The 18,284-nt window shown below is 43.6% G+C and overlaps 2 protein-coding genes across 2 annotated transcripts; both read left to right on the forward strand.

Moving 5' to 3' along the window:
* The first annotated feature begins 32 nt into the window (after positions 1 to 32).
* On the forward strand, positions 33 to 1,951 carry phpt1 (phosphohistidine phosphatase 1). The gene is made up of 3 exons (XM_058616813.1): positions 33 to 416; positions 1,081 to 1,208; positions 1,411 to 1,951. The coding sequence occupies exons 1-3, from the start codon at positions 251 to 253 to the stop codon at positions 1,501 to 1,503; spliced, it is 387 nt and encodes a 128-aa protein (XP_058472796.1). The 5' UTR covers positions 33 to 250; the 3' UTR covers positions 1,504 to 1,951.
* Positions 1,952 to 3,087: 1,136 nt separating this feature from the next.
* Positions 3,088 to 17,990, forward strand: mamdc4 (MAM domain containing 4). Its single transcript, XM_058616811.1, has 29 exons — positions 3,088 to 3,242; positions 4,355 to 4,441; positions 5,905 to 6,069; positions 6,954 to 7,079; positions 7,162 to 7,395; positions 7,488 to 7,610; positions 8,268 to 8,423; positions 8,494 to 8,597; positions 8,677 to 8,832; positions 8,913 to 9,003; positions 9,694 to 9,807; positions 10,594 to 10,686; positions 10,864 to 11,001; positions 11,091 to 11,230; positions 11,655 to 11,763; positions 11,843 to 11,947; positions 12,134 to 12,268; positions 12,717 to 12,844; positions 12,922 to 13,138; positions 13,327 to 13,464; positions 13,544 to 13,671; positions 13,861 to 13,951; positions 14,618 to 14,767; positions 14,876 to 15,001; positions 15,085 to 15,206; positions 15,783 to 15,885; positions 16,002 to 16,198; positions 16,704 to 16,769; positions 17,327 to 17,990. The coding sequence occupies exons 1-29, from the start codon at positions 3,191 to 3,193 to the stop codon at positions 17,363 to 17,365; spliced, it is 3,633 nt and encodes a 1,210-aa protein (XP_058472794.1). The 5' UTR covers positions 3,088 to 3,190; the 3' UTR covers positions 17,366 to 17,990.
* The last annotated feature ends 294 nt before the right edge of the window (positions 17,991 to 18,284 follow it).

Genomic DNA, 18,284 nt, shown 5'->3' on the forward strand with positions numbered 1-18,284 from the left:
TTTCCAACCGCCAATCAAATCATTGAACGGAAGTGCTGTTGTTGTTGTCACAGACATGGCGGACCTAGCATGATTGTAAGGCAACTTTTCCTTAGTGTTTAAATATTTCTAAACGTGTTCCTTCTGTTTAAATTATAAAACGCTGTTGTTCAGGTACGGAGTTTACGCAGAAATATCGCGCTCTGTGTCGGTCGTCGTCGTTGTTTTGTGCGTGTGTTCGCAGCCGCTGACACTGACAGCAGGTTCACAGATGTGCACACAGACCAGAGCTGCGGCCATCATGGCGAACATACAGCAGGCAGACATCGACCCGACCGGCGTTTTCAAATACGTCCTCATCCGAGTTCACAGCCGGGAGGAAGGAGACGACGAGGAGGTGGACATCGTCCGGGGATACAGCTGGGCCGAGTATCACGGTGAGGAGGAGGAGGAGGAGGAGAAGAAGGAGCCGCGACCAGGCTCTAACCCTCTGTAATACACTTAAAATACACTTACCTCACCGACGCTTCATTTATTATTAAGTACACTGACATACAATGTGATTGTACTCATGAGTACAAATGTAATAACATGTGTGTTTGCGTTTAATTAAAGTAAGAATTAGTAGGTCTTTGCTGCCCTCTGCTGGACAAAACTGAAACACACTTCCTCACCAAATGATGTGTCAAAAATACTAACTTATTCATATAGGTTTTAATTAAATTCCTACAAGTTTACCATCATTAATATGAGGATAAAATAAAATATTTGAATACATTTTGAGGTTTTTGGGAAAAGCTGATCAACATTCAGTGACATATTTTAGACTGTTTATGAGAATAACTGTTACTTGCAGCCCTAATGTGTGTGTGTATCATATTAGGATCGTAAAACATTTTCAATATCTACAATTATGATGATATATAGCCCATTTTCCACCACAGGAACTTTTCTCTATTTACTGTTTTTCACAGTCTGTTGCAAGATATCTAAAGATTATTTAAAAAAAAAAAAAAAGCCATTTACCACACTTTTATGATACTTCATTGTCTTTATAACAAAGCTTTGTTTCCGATTTGCCCGTTATTTCTTTGCTTGTAGCCGACATCTATGAGAAGGTTTCTGAGGAGCTGGAAAAGGACGGCGTCCTGGACTGTGAGTGTGTCGGAGGAGGGAGGATCAGACACGATGCTCAGGACAAGAAGATCCACGTGTACGGATACTCCATGGTGAGAGGAACCTGCAGGAAAATGACAGTAACTGTACGCAAGAGTCTCCAAATCTGCATATCTTTGGACTATGGGAGGAAACCAGAAAACCCAGAGAAAGAACAGCTCTTGTTCTGACCGGGTCTTCTTGCTGCAAAGGCAAGAATGCTATGATTTATCTGAAATAAATTATTATTTGATCATTTGTTTTGTTGCCTTCCAGGGATATGGAAGAGCAAATCACGCGGTCACCACAGAGAAACTAAAGGCCAAGTATCCAGGCTATGAGGTGACGTGGAGCAACGAAGGATACTGAGCTGACGCTGGCGCCCTTTCTCCTGGACTCACAGCATCGTAGTGAACTGTAACACGTCACAACATCTCAGTATAAAACCTTAGAGCACTTGATACAAAGCTTATTCAGATTCTTTTTCAACATTAAGACTCTTTTTCTCATCTGAATTGATGACGTATGCACAGTCTCTGCCTGGTTTTTATTAAACCAGCCTGACTATTTGCTCTGCTGTTGTCCCCTCATTACGCTGGAATTTAAACACCTTTTCATTTCATTACCACTAAAACGACTACTAAAAAGGCAGCGTAAACATGTATGGTCTTTATTGGAACTTTTAATCACTAACCTTTCGTTAAAAAAAGTTCCCCTGAACGACAACTAATGGGAAGTAAAGGAGCTGGTTTACACTTTAGAGGAAGTTGTAAGTCAATCTCTGCGCGTCATGTAAAATAAACAACACGATGACTGACTCGTTTGAAAGTTGCCATGTCATTGTGATACGTTTGAAACGTTCAAAGATTAATTAATGAGTAATTATAATGTTCATTTCATGAGTGCCGTTGTTGATAAACAAGAAAAAACAAAACCTGTCGCTCTCTTCCTTGTTTGTTTCCACCCTCCCAACGGCCCATCATGATCATCATCAATTCTGCAGCTGCCAAATCATAAAAGCAACTTTAACAATCTGATAATTTAACTGTAGTGCTGAAGTTCTGTCAATCATGATGCTGTAATTAAAGCACAGATATGATCTGGGTTTGACTCTGACAGAGGAGATCCTGTCTGTGGTATTGGTTTTTGGACACTAGGGGGCATCACAGCACTGGCCTGGCAAGAGTTAAATCCACAAGTAAATTTAATAACAACAATCCGTGATTTTAACTAATGGTTTATTTTAACATCACCACCAAGTCTAATAAAATGAGCGAACGAAACAAAAAAAGAAATAATTAAATGTCATCAAAACTGTGTGTCTGTAACTTTAGTCTGTTGTGTTTGCAGCTGTTCAGCTCAGTTTATCTTGATATGTCTTTACTCACATCAGCTGTGACAGAAAACAGCCCCAGTAATGATAGATCAGAGCAATAATTACATATTTAATTGTGCTTTTAGGCGAGCTTTTCCTAAGCTCGATCTCTCCCACGCCAAAGCCCATAGAGAAAATCATTGTTTTTTAGCTCACGGGGACACAGGAGCTGCTGGTCTACTGCTGCCTCGTGTGGTAAGTCTGTGTCACTCAAGTAAATGTGAATGAAGATTTCACACACACAAGTCACAATAGAGCACAGCTTTATTTACTGATGGAGGCTGGGATTTGGTGAGATTTGAGTGCTTCAGAAAGTGATAAAAACTCAAGTTTACTGTTGGAAAAGGCCGTCTAATGGTGAAATAATGAAGATAATCAGCTGTGAGAGCATGAAAGAAAGTATAAGATCATCAAGGAGTGAGTAATTAACTCAAAATATGCAATTAAAATGGAATTATGTGTACACAACGAGTGATGTGTGTCACTTATTGTGCAATAAATGGACGTGTGCGGTCGTCTGGAGGAAATTATTTTATGGCGGTTTGTTGCAGTTGCATGCTGGGTAAATTTAAAGTCCAGCCACTATCTCCCTGACATGGAGAAGAGTTCATAGTTGGCTCGTAAAGACCGTGTTCAAACCCCGACACCAAGCCACAGCAGGTGGAAGACGGAAGAGAGAAGATGAAGCGCCGGAGAAACTCGGTGCTGGTTCTGCTGCTGGTTCTGAGCTGGGGTAAGATCACACACACACACACACACACACACACTCAGGCTCTCACAAAACAACTGATGTCACTGAGGTCACGTCTGAGTGACGGCACAGCTTAAAGGGAATTGGAGAAGTCTAAATATTGTGTCTTCACTGCCTTATGACACCATTTGACAGCCTTTTTCTGACAAGAAAATGGAAAACTCTTCCACACCAAATCCCATAGAGAAAAGCAGCAATTTAAGCTCACAGGGACACAGGAGCTGCTGGTCTTCTGCTGCCTCTGCTGGTATGTTTGTGTCATTGCAGTAAACCCAAAACTAAGAACTGAAAACCCCGAAATCACAAATATAACACATTTGAACTTACTGACGGGTTTGGGTGAGGCAGCTGTGGATGAACAACTCGTGTGTGCTGTGATAAAAAAATGACTTATTTTCCTTATGGACTTTGGTGTGCGAGAACGAGTGCTTTTGAAAAAGTTAGATTTCCTGAGATGAAAGGCAGTTGAACGTGCAGATAAAGCAGCAAACTTCTTCTTTTATTCAGAGAGTGTTCACTGAAGTGTTTTTCATGTTTGATTCCCACTTTAAACTTTCTTCATGTGCATGTAACAAGAACATGTAACAGTTCACACGTCTGGATATCTAAATAACACTATAATCATATATAATTGACTTTTCCTCCAATGTTTTACCATTGTCCAGTTTAATTTCCGGAGATTTCCACCGAGACCTTTGGACACAGCATCACTGAGCTCTTCTGCTGCTGGTGTTAATCCCATTACGTGTGTGTGTGCGGCCTTTGAGCCTGTTTCCATTACTGAGTCTCTGCTCGTAAATCTTTGACAGTAATGAATCCTGATAAGATTTTATGCTTCACACGGAGCATAAATGTGACTTATTATGGAATTATAGAGCAATAATAACCACAGAGATTATATTGCATTCCACAGCTTTGAATGCATGCAATGTCGATGTCTTCTTGATCATTTAAGAGGGAAATAAAGGTTTTAATGGAAGTATAATGACGTGACAGACAGTTGAAATGAAAGCTTCACTCCTCAGTTTCAGTTAGAATGTGGACTGTGTGAGTGAATTTGTCCTCTGATGGTTTCTCTCCTCCTTGCGTCGCAGCTGCTGACTCTCTGTGTTGTGAGTCTCCCGGGAACAAATGTGACTTTGTGTGCGACTGTTCCGACTGCAGTGATGAGCAAAACTGTGGTGAGCATGAAATGCGCCCTCTGAATTTATTTCTCTTCTTCTCATCTTTACACCCACCACACCAGTCCTCAACAAGAAATTATTTACATTTAAAAATTTGATATATATGTATATATATATATATATATATATATATATATATATATATATATATATATCTATATGTATATATATAAAATGAAAAACTGAATAATACAGTGCCTAAAACATTGAATTTCTTCTATTATAAGAGTTCTTCTTGTATAATTTCACATTATAGAACATTATTATAAAAATTTACTTGAAAACCCATAACCCAGTTTTCTGCTCTGAGGTCACTAAGGTCACTGTTATTCACTGTTTCCTGTTTAAAAAAAAGACAAAGGTCATTGTTTCCTGTTGCTATTTTATCACATCCAATTTAATCTTTTCTTTTTTAAGCTTCTCTAACCGGGCGTGAAACTGCAATATGCAACTTTTTGATGATTTATTTTATTCTGTAACATTATAACAATGTAACATTATTTGTTTGACGCGTCCTTCGTGTGATAACGGTCAGACCTGACCTGAGGGAGTGCTTGTGTGTATACAGCAGCAGAGCAGGGGGCAGGGGGGCAGAGACAAGAAGTCTTTGACTATTTTGATTAAGTATGTAATTGTGATTATTTTGACTGTGATTGCGATTATGATATGATGTGCAATATCTTAGGTAATGGTAATTTTATTGAATTCACTTATTCTCTTTTCAATTTGAATAACATGTTTTAAAAATGATAACTGTGAGATATTTGTGCAGATCAGTGAGAAACAAAGACTCCTCACTCTGTAGAATATGATGTGTATATTTAATCCAAATTGGTCATTTCACACACACACACACACACACACACACACACACACACACTTTGGCTTTAAGAAATATTGTGTCTCTTGCGATTTTGAAATTACGATTTTGATAACATTTCGATCAATTGTTTAAGCACTAACCGTGAAAGCTGCTGACATTTCTGGAACTATTCGTGGATGATTCTTTCTGTTTCGGTATCGGTTAATATCGGCATCGGTCCGATACTGGCCAAAATCACTGGATTGGATATCGGACAGATAAAAATGTATAATCCGATACAATCCAAAAATCCTATATATCTTCACTATGCACTGACTTTAAAAATGGAAATAAAACTCAGCAAAAGCATTTGAGCTGAGTCATGTTTGGGCTGTTTGCTTTTTCTTTTTGGGAGAACAATATTTGTTACAGAGCTGGAGAATTATGTCTTAGCACAAATGTGTCGTTAACGGCTTCATACGTTCATAAATGGTCTACAATGACTGTATTGGGTTTCGTATCAACAAAGCTAGAAGCACAGAGAGATGTAATAAGTCTGCTATATATATATATATATATATATATATATATATATACGTGTATATATATATATATGTATATATGGTAAATACATATGACTTTGCTTTCTTTTTTAAAGGTTACGCCCAAAGACTGTTTGTGTGTGACTTTGAGGACGCGGGTCTGTGCGGGTGGAAGGATCAGTCCCTCAGTGCAGCAGAGTACAGCTGGCAGAGACAACAGAGAGGAGACACGCTGCCCCACAGTGGACCGTCCTCTGACTACACCACCGGCACCGCCACAGGTTTGCTGCTGTAACACGTTTGGAATCATTGAAAGAACAAAAATGTCATGACTTTTGGAAGTAATGCAGACTGTTCCATACCCATATATTAGTCGGTATTAGTTTGTATGTATTTGTATTTGAATGACCTCAGAGGCTCCCCTCTGAGCATCTAGTCTGGTCAGAAGAGTTGATTAGGACGATGTGACTTTTAAATGATATCACAATATTCCATCGTGATATTGCAATAACAATATTTTTCATATTTCACTGCATTTTAAAATAAAAGCGTGTCTGTATTGATGTGGAACAATATAGCGCAAAATCTACTATTCTAAAAACAATTAAAAAAACATACAGAAATACCTCATTCTTATTATAATATTTACTGGCGGTCTACATGAAATCAGTTTGAGGGCCAGATGTGGCCCACGGGCTGCATGTTTGAGACCTCTGGTATGCCCAGAAGCTAAATCTGGTTTCTCTGCATTAATATCTGCATTAGCGGCTGATTCCACATCGTAGACGGCTACACAAATGGATGTGATCCTCCAGTTGATCGGTGAAGCTTATCAGGACGTGATAATATTGTACATAGCCACCAGGGGGCGACTGTTGCTAGTTCCAAAAATAGATCAATTTTAATGGAAGTTCATGTGTTTCGTTTTGTGTCCTATTCAATAAAGTATGATCTTCAATAAAGACATTATGCTCTCGTTTAGAGGGAAAATAGACGATTAAAAACATGTGAGTGGACGCCAGTGTGATTGACAGCTGGTTTGAGTTTGGAGAGTTTGGAGTTATTAGAAGATTCTTTTTCGTTCATATCTGCTGATTAAATAATCAGAACAAGCACAACATGGCCGTCCACACTGGTGATATGACGGCGTTCTCCCGTCACACAGGCTGGTTCATGGGCGTCAGTGCAGTGAAAGCAGACTCGTCCAGGACGGCCGCTTTAGATTCTCCAGAGATGAGACAGTCGTCGCCGACCTGCCGTCTTCGCCTCAGATACTTCCTGTGGGATTCAGGTAACAACCACAGTCAGAGGTCTTATATTTATAAGAACACACAGAACACACACTCTTATACTGTCTTCTTGTTTCTGTGAAGGTCACACAAACCTGGGCCCCGCGCCCCTGTGGGCGTCCGTGCTCCACCAGGATTCCGGCGAGGCCGTCGTGTGGCGTCCCGAGGCCACGAGTGTCCGAGGCTGGAGGGAGGAAACCGTCTTCCTGGGACGCATTCCCACGGCGTTCCGGATTCGCCTCAACTCGCAGCGCTCCGCGGGGCAGAGAGGAGACGTCGCCGTGGACCAGCTGGAGTTTTTAGACTGCGCTCTGCCCTGTGAGTCCTCGGTGTCCGGTCCACTAATAATAAACATGATCGTTTATTTTAAATCCTCCTGATGTTGTTTGTTTGTTTGTCTGTGTCACCAGTGCCACAGGAGTGTCCGGCGACGATGCTGCGGTGTAAGAACGAGGGCTGTGTGACGCAGCAGCAGGTGTGTGACGGCAGCGATGACTGCGGTGATGGGACTGATGAGGAGAACTGTGAGAGCGGTGAGAGATCACGTGACATCACGTGATACTGAACAACCGAAAAAAACAAAAATCCCTAGTGATTGACACAATCTACGTCAGATTAAGTGTATGATATTTTAAGATTATTGTCTCTGTTACACAGTAGGTAAACCTCTCACTCCCCCACACCAAAGCCCATAGAGAAAATCTGCAGATTTAGGCAGCAGAAACACAGGAGCTGCTGGTCTACTGCTGCCTCTTGTGGTGACTTTGTGTCACTGAAGTGTATACAAACGGAATATTTAATACTTTTAAGTCACAAAGAACACGTTTGAATTTATATGTGTGCGGCAGCAGTGGATTAACAACAAAAATCTGTTTTACAGCCTTTGTAAACAGCTCACTCTCCCACACCAAAGCCCATAGAGAAATTCAGCAATTTTACATCACAGCAAACAGGAGCTGCCGATCAAACGTGTTCTTCTGTGACGTGAGGGACTGAAATCTTGTGTCTGTATCCAGTGGAGTGACACAAACTCACCACAAGAGGCTCCTGTGTCTCCAGGAGCTAAATTTGCCAATTTTTTCTATGGACTTTGGCGGAGGAGCGAGTGAGAACTTTACAAACGTCAGTTTCCTGTGTGAAAAAGTAAAGCAGAAAGCCTCATAAAACATGAATTATACGTGTGTCTCCAGAGGGATACCAGCTGTGTGACTTTGAGAACGGCACCTGTGCCTGGGACCTGAGGTCCGTCTCCAGACTGAAGTGGGTTCGGACGAGTCAGGAGAACATCTCCACCAGTGATCCTCTGAAAGGACCAGGCCGAGATCACTCCAGCAACAGTGCAGCAGGTATAGAAGGATGGATACAGATACATGAGATAGAATTATTTAGTATTTCTTATCATAACTTCTCTTGTAGGTCACTTCCTGTACGTCACTGTCCCCGATGGTGGCCTCACAAATGACTGGGCCTCGTTCCAAAGTCGTCTCCTCGATCCCACCAACACTTCACATCCGTGCAAGGTGAGACATTTCCTTATTTATGCATTCATGGCGATATTAGAACCCTCACCTCCTCTGTGTGTGTGTGTGTCTGCTTTAGATGGTGATGTACACTCACCAGTTCGGGCCGAGGTCCGGCGGTCTCACCGTGCTGGTCGCTGATAAAAACATCTACCCGGTGTGGGAGAGGGGCGGAGCTCTGGGCGACGTGTGGGTGAAGGCAGAGGTGGAGATCGTCACCAGCTCCCCTTTTCAGGTGCTTGCATCCCATGAATTTTATTTTTCTGTTTGGATGAAACAGAATTGTTACTTATTATCGTGTTTTCTCTCTCATAGATTTTACTAATGGCTGCGATCCGAAACTTTACATATGGAGGAATCGCCATCGACAGCATCATGTTGTCCCCCGGATGCCGCGTATCATCTGGTAAACCTCTAACAACTCTATTAAAAGGACAGTTAAGGACTTTTGAAGCGCAGTTGTACGAAGTCAGTCAATCTATGGCAACTTAAGAACATGTTTGTCACTTTATCTTGTCATTAGACAGCATTTTCCAACAGGAAACTGACGTATCTATCTCTTTCTAAATCGCTCACTTCCCCGCACCAAACCCCATTGAAAAAACCTGCAATTTTACATCACAGCACTCAGTAGCTGTTGATCCCCTGCTGTCTCCATCAGTAGGTTTTAATGTGTTTAAATGTAATCTCTGGTGTTCAAAATCCTCAGTTTGGATTTACCTGAGTTGCACAACTTTACCAGTTTCTAAAAAAAAAGGCAGCCGTTAACCAGCAGCTCCTGTGCGTTAATCACTGTTTTTGTTAATGGACTTTGGTGTGGGACAGTGAGTGCTTCACAAAGTGACACAAACTTTAGTTCCCGGTTGGAAAAGGTACAGGGAGATAAAGCAGGGAACATGTTCCTCACATATCGTAGAGTTTACCACTTGACCTTTTTGTTAATGGGGTAAAAACAGGTTTTCACTGACCTTATGCCCAAATGCTTCCCAAATAATCCTGAAGAAGCCATTTAACTTACAAAACCATAGTATTATTCCTCAACTCAGCAAAGATTCAACCCTCTGATCGTCTTTCTCACTTTCTCTCTCTTGAACAGAGAATCATACCTTTGCAAATATCCCCAAATCTCCTAAAGACCCGTGTACGGAACCGGACAAGATGTGCGACTTTAAACAGGACTGTCCCAAAGCAGAGGACGAGGCAAAATGTGGTGAGTTTGTGAGTCACTTACTAAACATCTTTGTTAGCGATGACCTGCAATAAATAGTTATCCAACCAAGTGTGTTTCCAACCTGTGACCTGCTGCTCAGTGTATGAACAAAATATGAATCATCATCATCGTCCGCACTCTTGAGATACAGTCATCATACTCTGGCCCCAAGTATTGATATTTACCACCAATTTTCAATAGTATCCACCTGCAAACTGCAAGGGGGGGGACTATAAACAAGGGGCGGGGCTTCAAATCGCCCAATTCACACGAGAATTCAACAAAATAAAAGATGGTGGCCAAAGTTGTCCAAATCACTTATACACCACCCACTGTCTTGCACTCTGCAGACAGACCCCTCCCCCAATTTTACTCTTCAGTGTCACTACTTCCTAATTCCTGGTGGTGGCGCTTGTCACAGGACAGACTGATATCGCGATGTATTGTTGATATATGATTGCCTGAAATGCAGTATTACAAGATGTTATTACATGTTATTAACATGTTATTACCATGTTTTTAACGTGTTGTTAGATGTTATTACATGTTATTACATGCATTGTGTATGTGGTGACCCACTCAAAAAAAAGTGGTGACCTATCTGTGGGTCCCAACCCACACTTTGGCAACCACTCGTTAGCCCATACAGTTTGACCATTGGTTAAAGCCACATAACCATTTTAATGATGTCTTTCTTTGGTCCTGATCGTCATGTCTTTTGTGTGTGATCATGTGATCTGTGTCTGTGTGTGTGTGTGTGTGTGTGTGTGTGTGACACGTGTGCAGGGGATTTCTCCTACACTGACGGCAGCTCAGGCTGGACTGACTCCAGTATTGGGAGTCAAGGTTGGAAGCTTCATGAAAACTCGACATCCAAAGGTAAATTTAACATTTAACCTCCGTCTCCTTTAAAGCTGCTGCCAGTGATGTGTTGTCTTAGATCTTCTGATATATAGTTCAGATCACACTTTAAAAAACCTTTTTATCACTCATTAAGAAGCCAGTATTTTCAAATTTAAGGGAAAAAAATATTACCATTTGTCCCTGTGTTATTAGAGGAGTACCTGTATGTGGTTCAGGCTCCAGGCCAGCAGCTGACTGAAGCCCAGACCCGGACCCCCCTCCTGGGACCCTCAGGCCCGGTCTGCTCCCTCAGCTTTGATTTCACACTCACAGGGAAACCAGATCACATTGGTACCACTGTTATTCAACACGTTCTTCTTCTCCCTGCTGCCACTCTCCTCACTCTCCTCTCAGATCTTTCACCGTGTCTCTGTTTACAGGAGAGCTGTCTGTCAGGGTGATTGACAGCGTGCTGGGCTTGCAGCCTAAACTGTGGGAGTTCAGCGGGAAGACGGGAGCGGAGGAGGGGGCGTGGCGAAGCGTCAACCTGACCATTGGAGCCAGGAAACATCGCTTTCAGGTTTGTTTTTCTTGCTTTTTCTTGCAAATTTTGGCACAAACTTGGACTCAAAGATGAACCGAAAAGGTTTTTTGTGGTTAAAGATCAGTGCAACCTTACAGAATTAGGGGTTGGTCTTTTGAACGCTACAGACCTTCACGTAGACTCAAAGATGATTTGAATTTGTTGTTTGTGAGATATCTAAGGAATGTCAAGAGGGAATCTGTTAAAATTTGGCACCAACGTTCATTTGGACTCTATGAAGAACTGTAAATAGTTTTGTGACGTAACGGCAAAAATCACGACTAATGCAACCAAAATCTGAGGGAATTTCTTGGAATCTGGTACAAACGTTCACATTTGGCCACTTTAAAGTCAACAAACACGTGTTATTTGAGTGTGACACCAGCGGCCAGTGATTCTCATCTTCTTTGATTGTGTGCAGCTGGCGTTCGAGGCTCGTGCTCGGAAACTGTGTCCGTGCGCCAAGATCAAAGTCCAAAACGTTGGCTTCAGCGACTGCTACAGTGGATATCTTCCCTCTGCTCCAACAGGTAATTCTCCTCCTTTTATACGTCTTCCAGACGTGACGTGACGTGACTTTAAATTTCTGTTTTTAAATTTTTCGCTCAGGTCTGTCATGTAACTTTGAAGACGGGCTGTGTGGGTGGTATCAGGACCAGAGCGACAACTTTGACTGGAGGGTGGCGAGTGGGACAGACCACACCATCGGGGGCGGTAAGCAGAATACAGAAATTAAATAACGTACATTAGCGTATAATGTTCACATCAGGGTGTCCCAAACACACATAAACAAACATGTTGTAAAATAAAAGTAGTAGAGTATGAATATAAAGAGAAAATATGCATCGGAAAGCGAAAAAGAGAAATGATGACATGTGATGTCCCCTCCTTGACGTCCAGGTAAAAGCCTCGTCGTGGACATGTGGAATCCGTCCCTCCGCGGTATGTTCGGACGCTTAGTTTCGTTCCCGCAGTCTCCAGGTCCTTCAGGTTACTGCCTGACTTTCTTCTACAAACTCTACGGACCAAACACAGGTGAGGATGCACCTGATGGTGAAGCCTCCATATGTTTTGTTTTGAATATGGATCAGGATAGTTCAGGATTTGCAGCCAAGGACAACATTTCAGCCTCTTAACATAAAACTCTGAGTCTGTGTTGCTTTGTTGCTCCCCACACCAAAGTCCATCTCCGGGACACAGGAGCTGCTGGTCCACTGGTGCCTCGTGTGGTCACTTTGTGTCACTGAAGTAAACACCGTCAGCAACCGTCATGTTTTCTCTATGGGCTTTGGTGTGGGAGAGTTAGAGGTTTACAACTGTTGAAAAAGACAGTTTACAACAAAATAAAGCAGTTGATATGTTCTCAAAATGTCATAGACTTAGGCCGACGTAGACTTTATTATTAAAGTCGCACCCTTTTGAATTAAAAACAAAGAGAAACGGATTGATAAAGCATTTTAATGCAGTTTCCTCCTCCTCTCAGGAACTCTAAACGTGAAGCTTTCGGATGGAACAGGTTATGAGATCATCCTCTGGACGCGCAGTGGAGCTCACGGAAACATGTGGCATGAAGGTCACTGCCCAGTCCCGCACCAGCTCACCAGCTTTCAGGTACAAATTCACAGGTTCAGTCAGTCTGAAAGTGTCTCTTGACTCCATTTTTAAAATCTCCCGATGTCCACTAACAGCTGACGTTTGAGGCGGTTCGCTCCGGCTTTGACGGACAGGTGGCCATCGACGATGTGACGTTCGTGGAGCGCTCGTGCTCCGCGCCCAGGGCGTGTTCGTTTGAAGGTCACCGCTGTGGATACACCAGCTCGGGTAGAATTCAGTGGCTCCACCGCAGTGGCGGCAACATCACGAGGCCTGGACCCAAAACGGACCACACTCTGGAGACACAGCTGGGTGAGTGACGGTCACTGTGTGCTGTGAGGTAAAATCAGTGATTTTCTCTATGGAGTTTGGTGTGGGAGAGTGAGGAGGTTCACAGACGTCCGTCTAATGACTCGAAAACACAATGAACCTGTTGTTAAGATATTGTGGACTTATGCAGGTTTGAGATAAACCTTTTTGTTATGTTGCTAAAACAAAAGGTTTCTACATGATGGCAAACACCGGCGCGGACGTCCTTCCCTCTGGCAGCGCCACAGTCCTCACCTCGCCTGTGCGTCAAGGAACCACCAAGACGGAGTGTGTGCACTTCTGGTATCACATGGGAGGAAAGAATCCTGGTGAGGCGGAGCCTACAGACACACACACACATGCACGCACACACACACACACACACGTTAACCCGCGTGGTCTCTGCAGGTTCTCTGACCGTGTACATGAAGCCGGTGACTGGTCACAGGGTGAAGATCTTCTCCGACACTCTGGATCAGGGAGATGTCTGGCGCCATGGCAACGGAAACGTCACAAGTAACCTCGTGGACTGGCAGGTACGGTACAGTGTGGAGGCGGGGACAGTTATTTATGGGGAGCATGATTTATAATTACCTCATTTAAGGTTCTTGTGTATTCATTTGAAATTTGACTTCAGTTTGTTTTAGAGACATTTTCAGCGGGATGATCGTGACATGATTTCCCAATTAAAACTCATTTCAAAGTGCGCTGATTCTGTTCTGCAGTTGGAGTTCGAGGTTGTCGGCGCCGGAGGCGGAGACTCTCACGTTGCAGTGGACGACGTCGTCTTCTCGGCGCACGCGTGTCAAAACCAAGGTCAGGCGCGGTTTAGGTTCTTAAACAAAACAGTCCACAGTCATTTAAATGAGTGTTTTATAAGGCTGCGTTCACAGTGATGAAAAGTGGATCATTTTACAGCTGTTTCGGTTCACGCTCACAAAGACAAATCTCAAATGCACTATACGTTGTAAAGGAAAGTCATGTGATCTAGTTAAGGGTCAAATCCTCAACTCTTCCTCCTCTGCAGGTAAGATAGTGGAATTATAAGTTAATTAATTAATAAGTTAGCATTGGGTAAAAGGGTCTTTCGCCGCAGATGTTGCCCTCATCCTACAGTCTGTGGCAATAAGAAACAGCGTAGGTTGGGGTTTTGTGGCGCTTTGGGGCGATAACGCTCGATTAGTTTGCCTGCAGAGGAGTAAAAGATGAGACCTGCCACACACAGAGGACGGATGTGCCTTAGTCTATCCGTCTGTCCCTTCTCCTCACATGTGGGTGTAGACGAGAACACTGAAGCTGTAGCTGTCAATACTGCAGATGCTTCCCATGAAACATGTGGATAGAGTTCACCAGAGTTCAGTAGTCTGGTCCACATCAGACGTCCTGGAGTCCGCTCACACTGACCCAAACAAACCGTATGAAGAAGGAAATCTCACCAGTGTTTGATTTAACCACACTAACCGTGGCTGGTGTGAACCTCAGGGTCGAGGTGTAACCTGGAGAGAGGGATGTGCAGCTGGAGCAACACCCAGAACACGGAACTGGACAAGCTGGACTGGGAGCTGACCAGTTGGGAGACGGAGAAACACTACTCCGTTCCAGCAGAGGACCACAGTCTGGGCACAGAGAAAGGTGAAGCTTCACTCTGCTTCATCTGGATTCTTTGTTTCCTCTCTCTCATTCCTCTCCCCTCTCCTCTCCTCTTCTCTCTCTCTCTCTCTCTCTCTCTCTCTCTACCAGGTCACTTCCTCTTCTTTCCCAGCACCAATCGGACAGCAGACAAACAGAACGCTCAGCTGCTGAGCCCCCACCTGCCCTCAACCAAGGGCACCTGCATGAAATTCTGGGCCCACATTCCGTCCTCGTGTAAGGGTCAAACGTCTTTGTCTCTGGTGGAGATGTGTGCTACGTGTTTCCTTTCTCATATGATGTTGTGTGATCTCTTGTAGCTGACAGTCTGCTGAGGGTGTGGAGGCTCTCCAAAGGTTTCCATCAGCTGATGGAGGTGAGAGAGGTGATGGGACTGTGGAGACGCTTCCAAGTTGACATCACGTCCACTGAGGAATACCAGGTCAGACGCACACTCTGAAGCTAAGTCTACAATATCTGTCTCACCACTTCATCTCACCATTAGATACCCCGTGTATCAACTGTATCAACAGGAAAGTGATTTTTCTCTTGCTTTGTAAACCGGTTACCTCCACACCAAAGCCCATAGAGAAAATCAGCGATTCTGCGTCACAGCGCACAGGAGTTATTGATCCACTTCTGCCTCCACCAGGGACTTCAGATGTGTTATTTTGTGACATCAGTGTTTGAAAACCTCGGTTAGACTTTACCAAAGTGACACAAACTTAGCAAACAAGGCAGCGCTAGACCAGTAACTCCTGTGTCACCGTGAGCTAAAAACGCTGATTTTCTCTATGGACTTTGGTGCGAGAGAGTTTGGAGTTTACAAAGTGACACAAACTTGAGTTTCCTCACAGAAAAGGCCGTCTAACAGCGAGATAAAGTGGTACAGGTTTGTTATGGACATGGACATTGGACAAGTGACATGAGAAGATATTTTCATCGTCATTTTAATCACATACGTAGCTGTTACAAATACAAGTGAACGTCTCTCTTCCTCTGTTTTGGTCGTTGACAGATTGTGTTGGAAGGAATCAAAGGCACGTCGGGACTCGTCGCTCTGGACGACATCGAGTACACCGTCGGGATCAACTGTGCCAACGAAGTCACAGACCCACAGAGTAAGTCTGAGCTCCAGGCCCGAACCCGGACCTGGACTTTAAAGGCCTCTCCAGTGGTCACTTAGTGTCTTACAGTTAAATTGTGGATTAACAGACGTTCCATCTCTCCTCTTCAGCCTCAGTGAAACGAGACAACGTGGGAGGACTCGTGGCGTCCGTCATCGTGGTCGTGCTGCTGATCGGCACGTTGGTCGCGCTGCTCTTTTATTACCTGCAAACTCGACAGATGATGGAGCCGAAGACTTCCTCGGTCTCGTCGCCGTCCTCTGCCGACGTCGGTTTCGCCAACACTACGTACGAACCAGAACCCGTGGTGAGTTCTTCCCCCTTTTAGGCTCGTCAGAGGTCAGAGGAACATGGACTTCCTTCAAAAGGTCCAGTGTATAAGAAATAGTGACATCTTATGGTGAGACTGCAGGTTGCAACAGAAAAGGAGGACTCCTCCGCTCACCGCTTCCTTTTCCCAGCTCATCAGGGAACTACGGTGGCCCTCACGTACCAGAATGTCATCCTCAACAAACACTATGAGCTAGTGGTGTTTCCATTGAAACCAATAAAACAAGGCCCTTACCTAAAGTACAGTATAACATACTTATTTAAGGCTGGTAAAACCCTAATGATTTTTAAATTGAAGGTGTTATACACTTCAATTTCTGCCAGTAAACCCTCGAAAATGTCCCACACTGAGAGTTATATAGAGTCTGGAAGTGAGTAAAAATTGGTAATTCTACTTTTAAATGAGCACATGTTCACTTTAATGTAAAAATCCTCATAAAAATATGAATAAATACGTAAATAAATCAATGTGTTTGTCGTAGCAGGACCGTATGATGGTTCCACCGGCACAAAACCACCCGATGGCTGCTGGGTTCAATAACATCACTGTGAGTAAACCGTTTGTTTTTACATCACTGATTTTTAGTCACTTAGCCAAAGTGATGATGTAATAAAAGCTGTTCTAGTTTAAGTCTAAGATAAGTTAAGACTGCGTTTGCTGCTTTATCTTGCTGTTAGACTGGAAGTTAACCACTCGCTCTCCTGCACCAAACTCCAGTCACAAAATCTTCGTTTTTAACTCGTGAGATCACAGGAGCTGCTGCTCTTCTGCTGCCTCGTTTTGTAAGTTTTTCTTACCGAGGTGAATCTGAATGAGGGATTTCCAACACCGACGTCACAGAATAGCACATTTATAGATAAGTGATGGAGGCAGCAGTGTGTGCTGTGATGTAAAATTACTACTTTTTTCAGTGGAGTTTGGTGTAAGAAAGCAAAGCAACATAAACTTCGCTTTCTTGTAACAAAATGTTGTTTAACAGTGAGATAAAGAGACGAACATGTCCTTGAGATACTGATTAGTTTGATCTGCGTCTCAAGCTTGTTCTGTATCTCATACGACCGCACACTGCCCCTTTAATGTTGTGTTCTTCATGTGTTCACACAGTTCTCTGATGATGATATCAGAGAGGTGGAGGTGGCGTAAGGCGGGGGAGGGGGAGAGGGAGCCGAGGGTCCCGCCACCCGACGGTGGCTTTGTGAAAGCACAGCGACATCACAGCAGAAGAACTGCTTGTGTCGCCATTTTACACACACACACACACACTCACGCACGCACACGCACACACGCACACACACACTCAGACATCAGTGACAATGAGAGCTGCCGAGCCCACGAGGCTCGTCGTCTGTGGACGGACATAGGAAGGAGGAGTCATTAAAGTGAAACTTTCTTTAAAATCAAAATGATTGTCGTCGCCCCCGAGGTTCTGCCAGGAAAACACGGGCTGAATCGCGTCCGCCTGGTTTCAGAAGAACCTCTCGGGTCAGGCTCGTGAGCCGCTCGCACATTTTTAACCGAAATTTCGTGTCGCGCGAGGTATCTGGAGACTGAGAAGCATGAAGTTTGAAAGACGGGAGGTTCTCACCCAGAGTGGGGGGGAGTCAAGAGATGGACACTGTCCAGTTGCATGATGGGAGAAGACGTGGTCATGCACGTCTTTCATGAAGGACCGAAGAATAAAGCAGTGTACTGAAGAGGAAAGGCGACCACATGTGCTGCTGCTGTATGATTGAATTATGATTGAAGAAATTAAAGTTGAGCATTGAAAGACTGGTGTCAGTATTTGTTTTCATCGTTTAGATCCTGTGGTTCTCAATCTGTGGTGCGTGTACCACCAGTCGTACGTGATTGTCCTCTGGTGGTAAAATCATTAACACTGTTGTACTGTATTCAAACCAGATTACAGTGTGTGAAGAAGAACGACAACGACGTCCTGACATACGAGAGCATATCTGCAGTCTCACCACTAGATGTCACTAACTCTTACACTGTGGACCTTCAACTGTCTGGAAACTGAATCACATGGATTAAAAAAGGTCTGCGGTTAAACCTAAATGTAATG

The sequence above is a fragment of the Solea solea genome, chromosome 19 (genome assembly GCF_958295425.1).
Source record: "Solea solea chromosome 19, fSolSol10.1, whole genome shotgun sequence".
Taxonomy (NCBI): Eukaryota; Metazoa; Chordata; class Actinopteri; order Pleuronectiformes; family Soleidae; genus Solea; species Solea solea.

Excerpts from the sequence above, each read along its gene's own strand:
- phpt1 (XM_058616813.1), top strand. The coding sequence starts at position 251 with ATGTGCACACAGACCAGAGCTGCGGCCATCATGGCGAACATACAGCAG. Across the intron at positions 417-1,080 it reads CAGCTGGGCCGAGTATCACG|CCGACATCTATGAGAAGGTT; the intron begins GTGAGGAGGAGG and ends CTTTGCTTGTAG. Across the intron at positions 1,209-1,410 it reads ACGTGTACGGATACTCCATG|GGATATGGAAGAGCAAATCA; the intron begins GTGAGAGGAACC and ends GTTGCCTTCCAG.
- mamdc4 (XM_058616811.1), top strand. The coding sequence starts at position 3,191 with ATGAAGCGCCGGAGAAACTCGGTGCTGGTTCTGCTGCTGGTTCTGAGC. Across the intron at positions 8,598-8,676 it reads ACACTTCACATCCGTGCAAG|ATGGTGATGTACACTCACCA; the intron begins GTGAGACATTTC and ends TGTCTGCTTTAG. Across the intron at positions 13,139-13,326 it reads CACTCTGGAGACACAGCTGG|GTTTCTACATGATGGCAAAC; the intron begins GTGAGTGACGGT and ends CTAAAACAAAAG.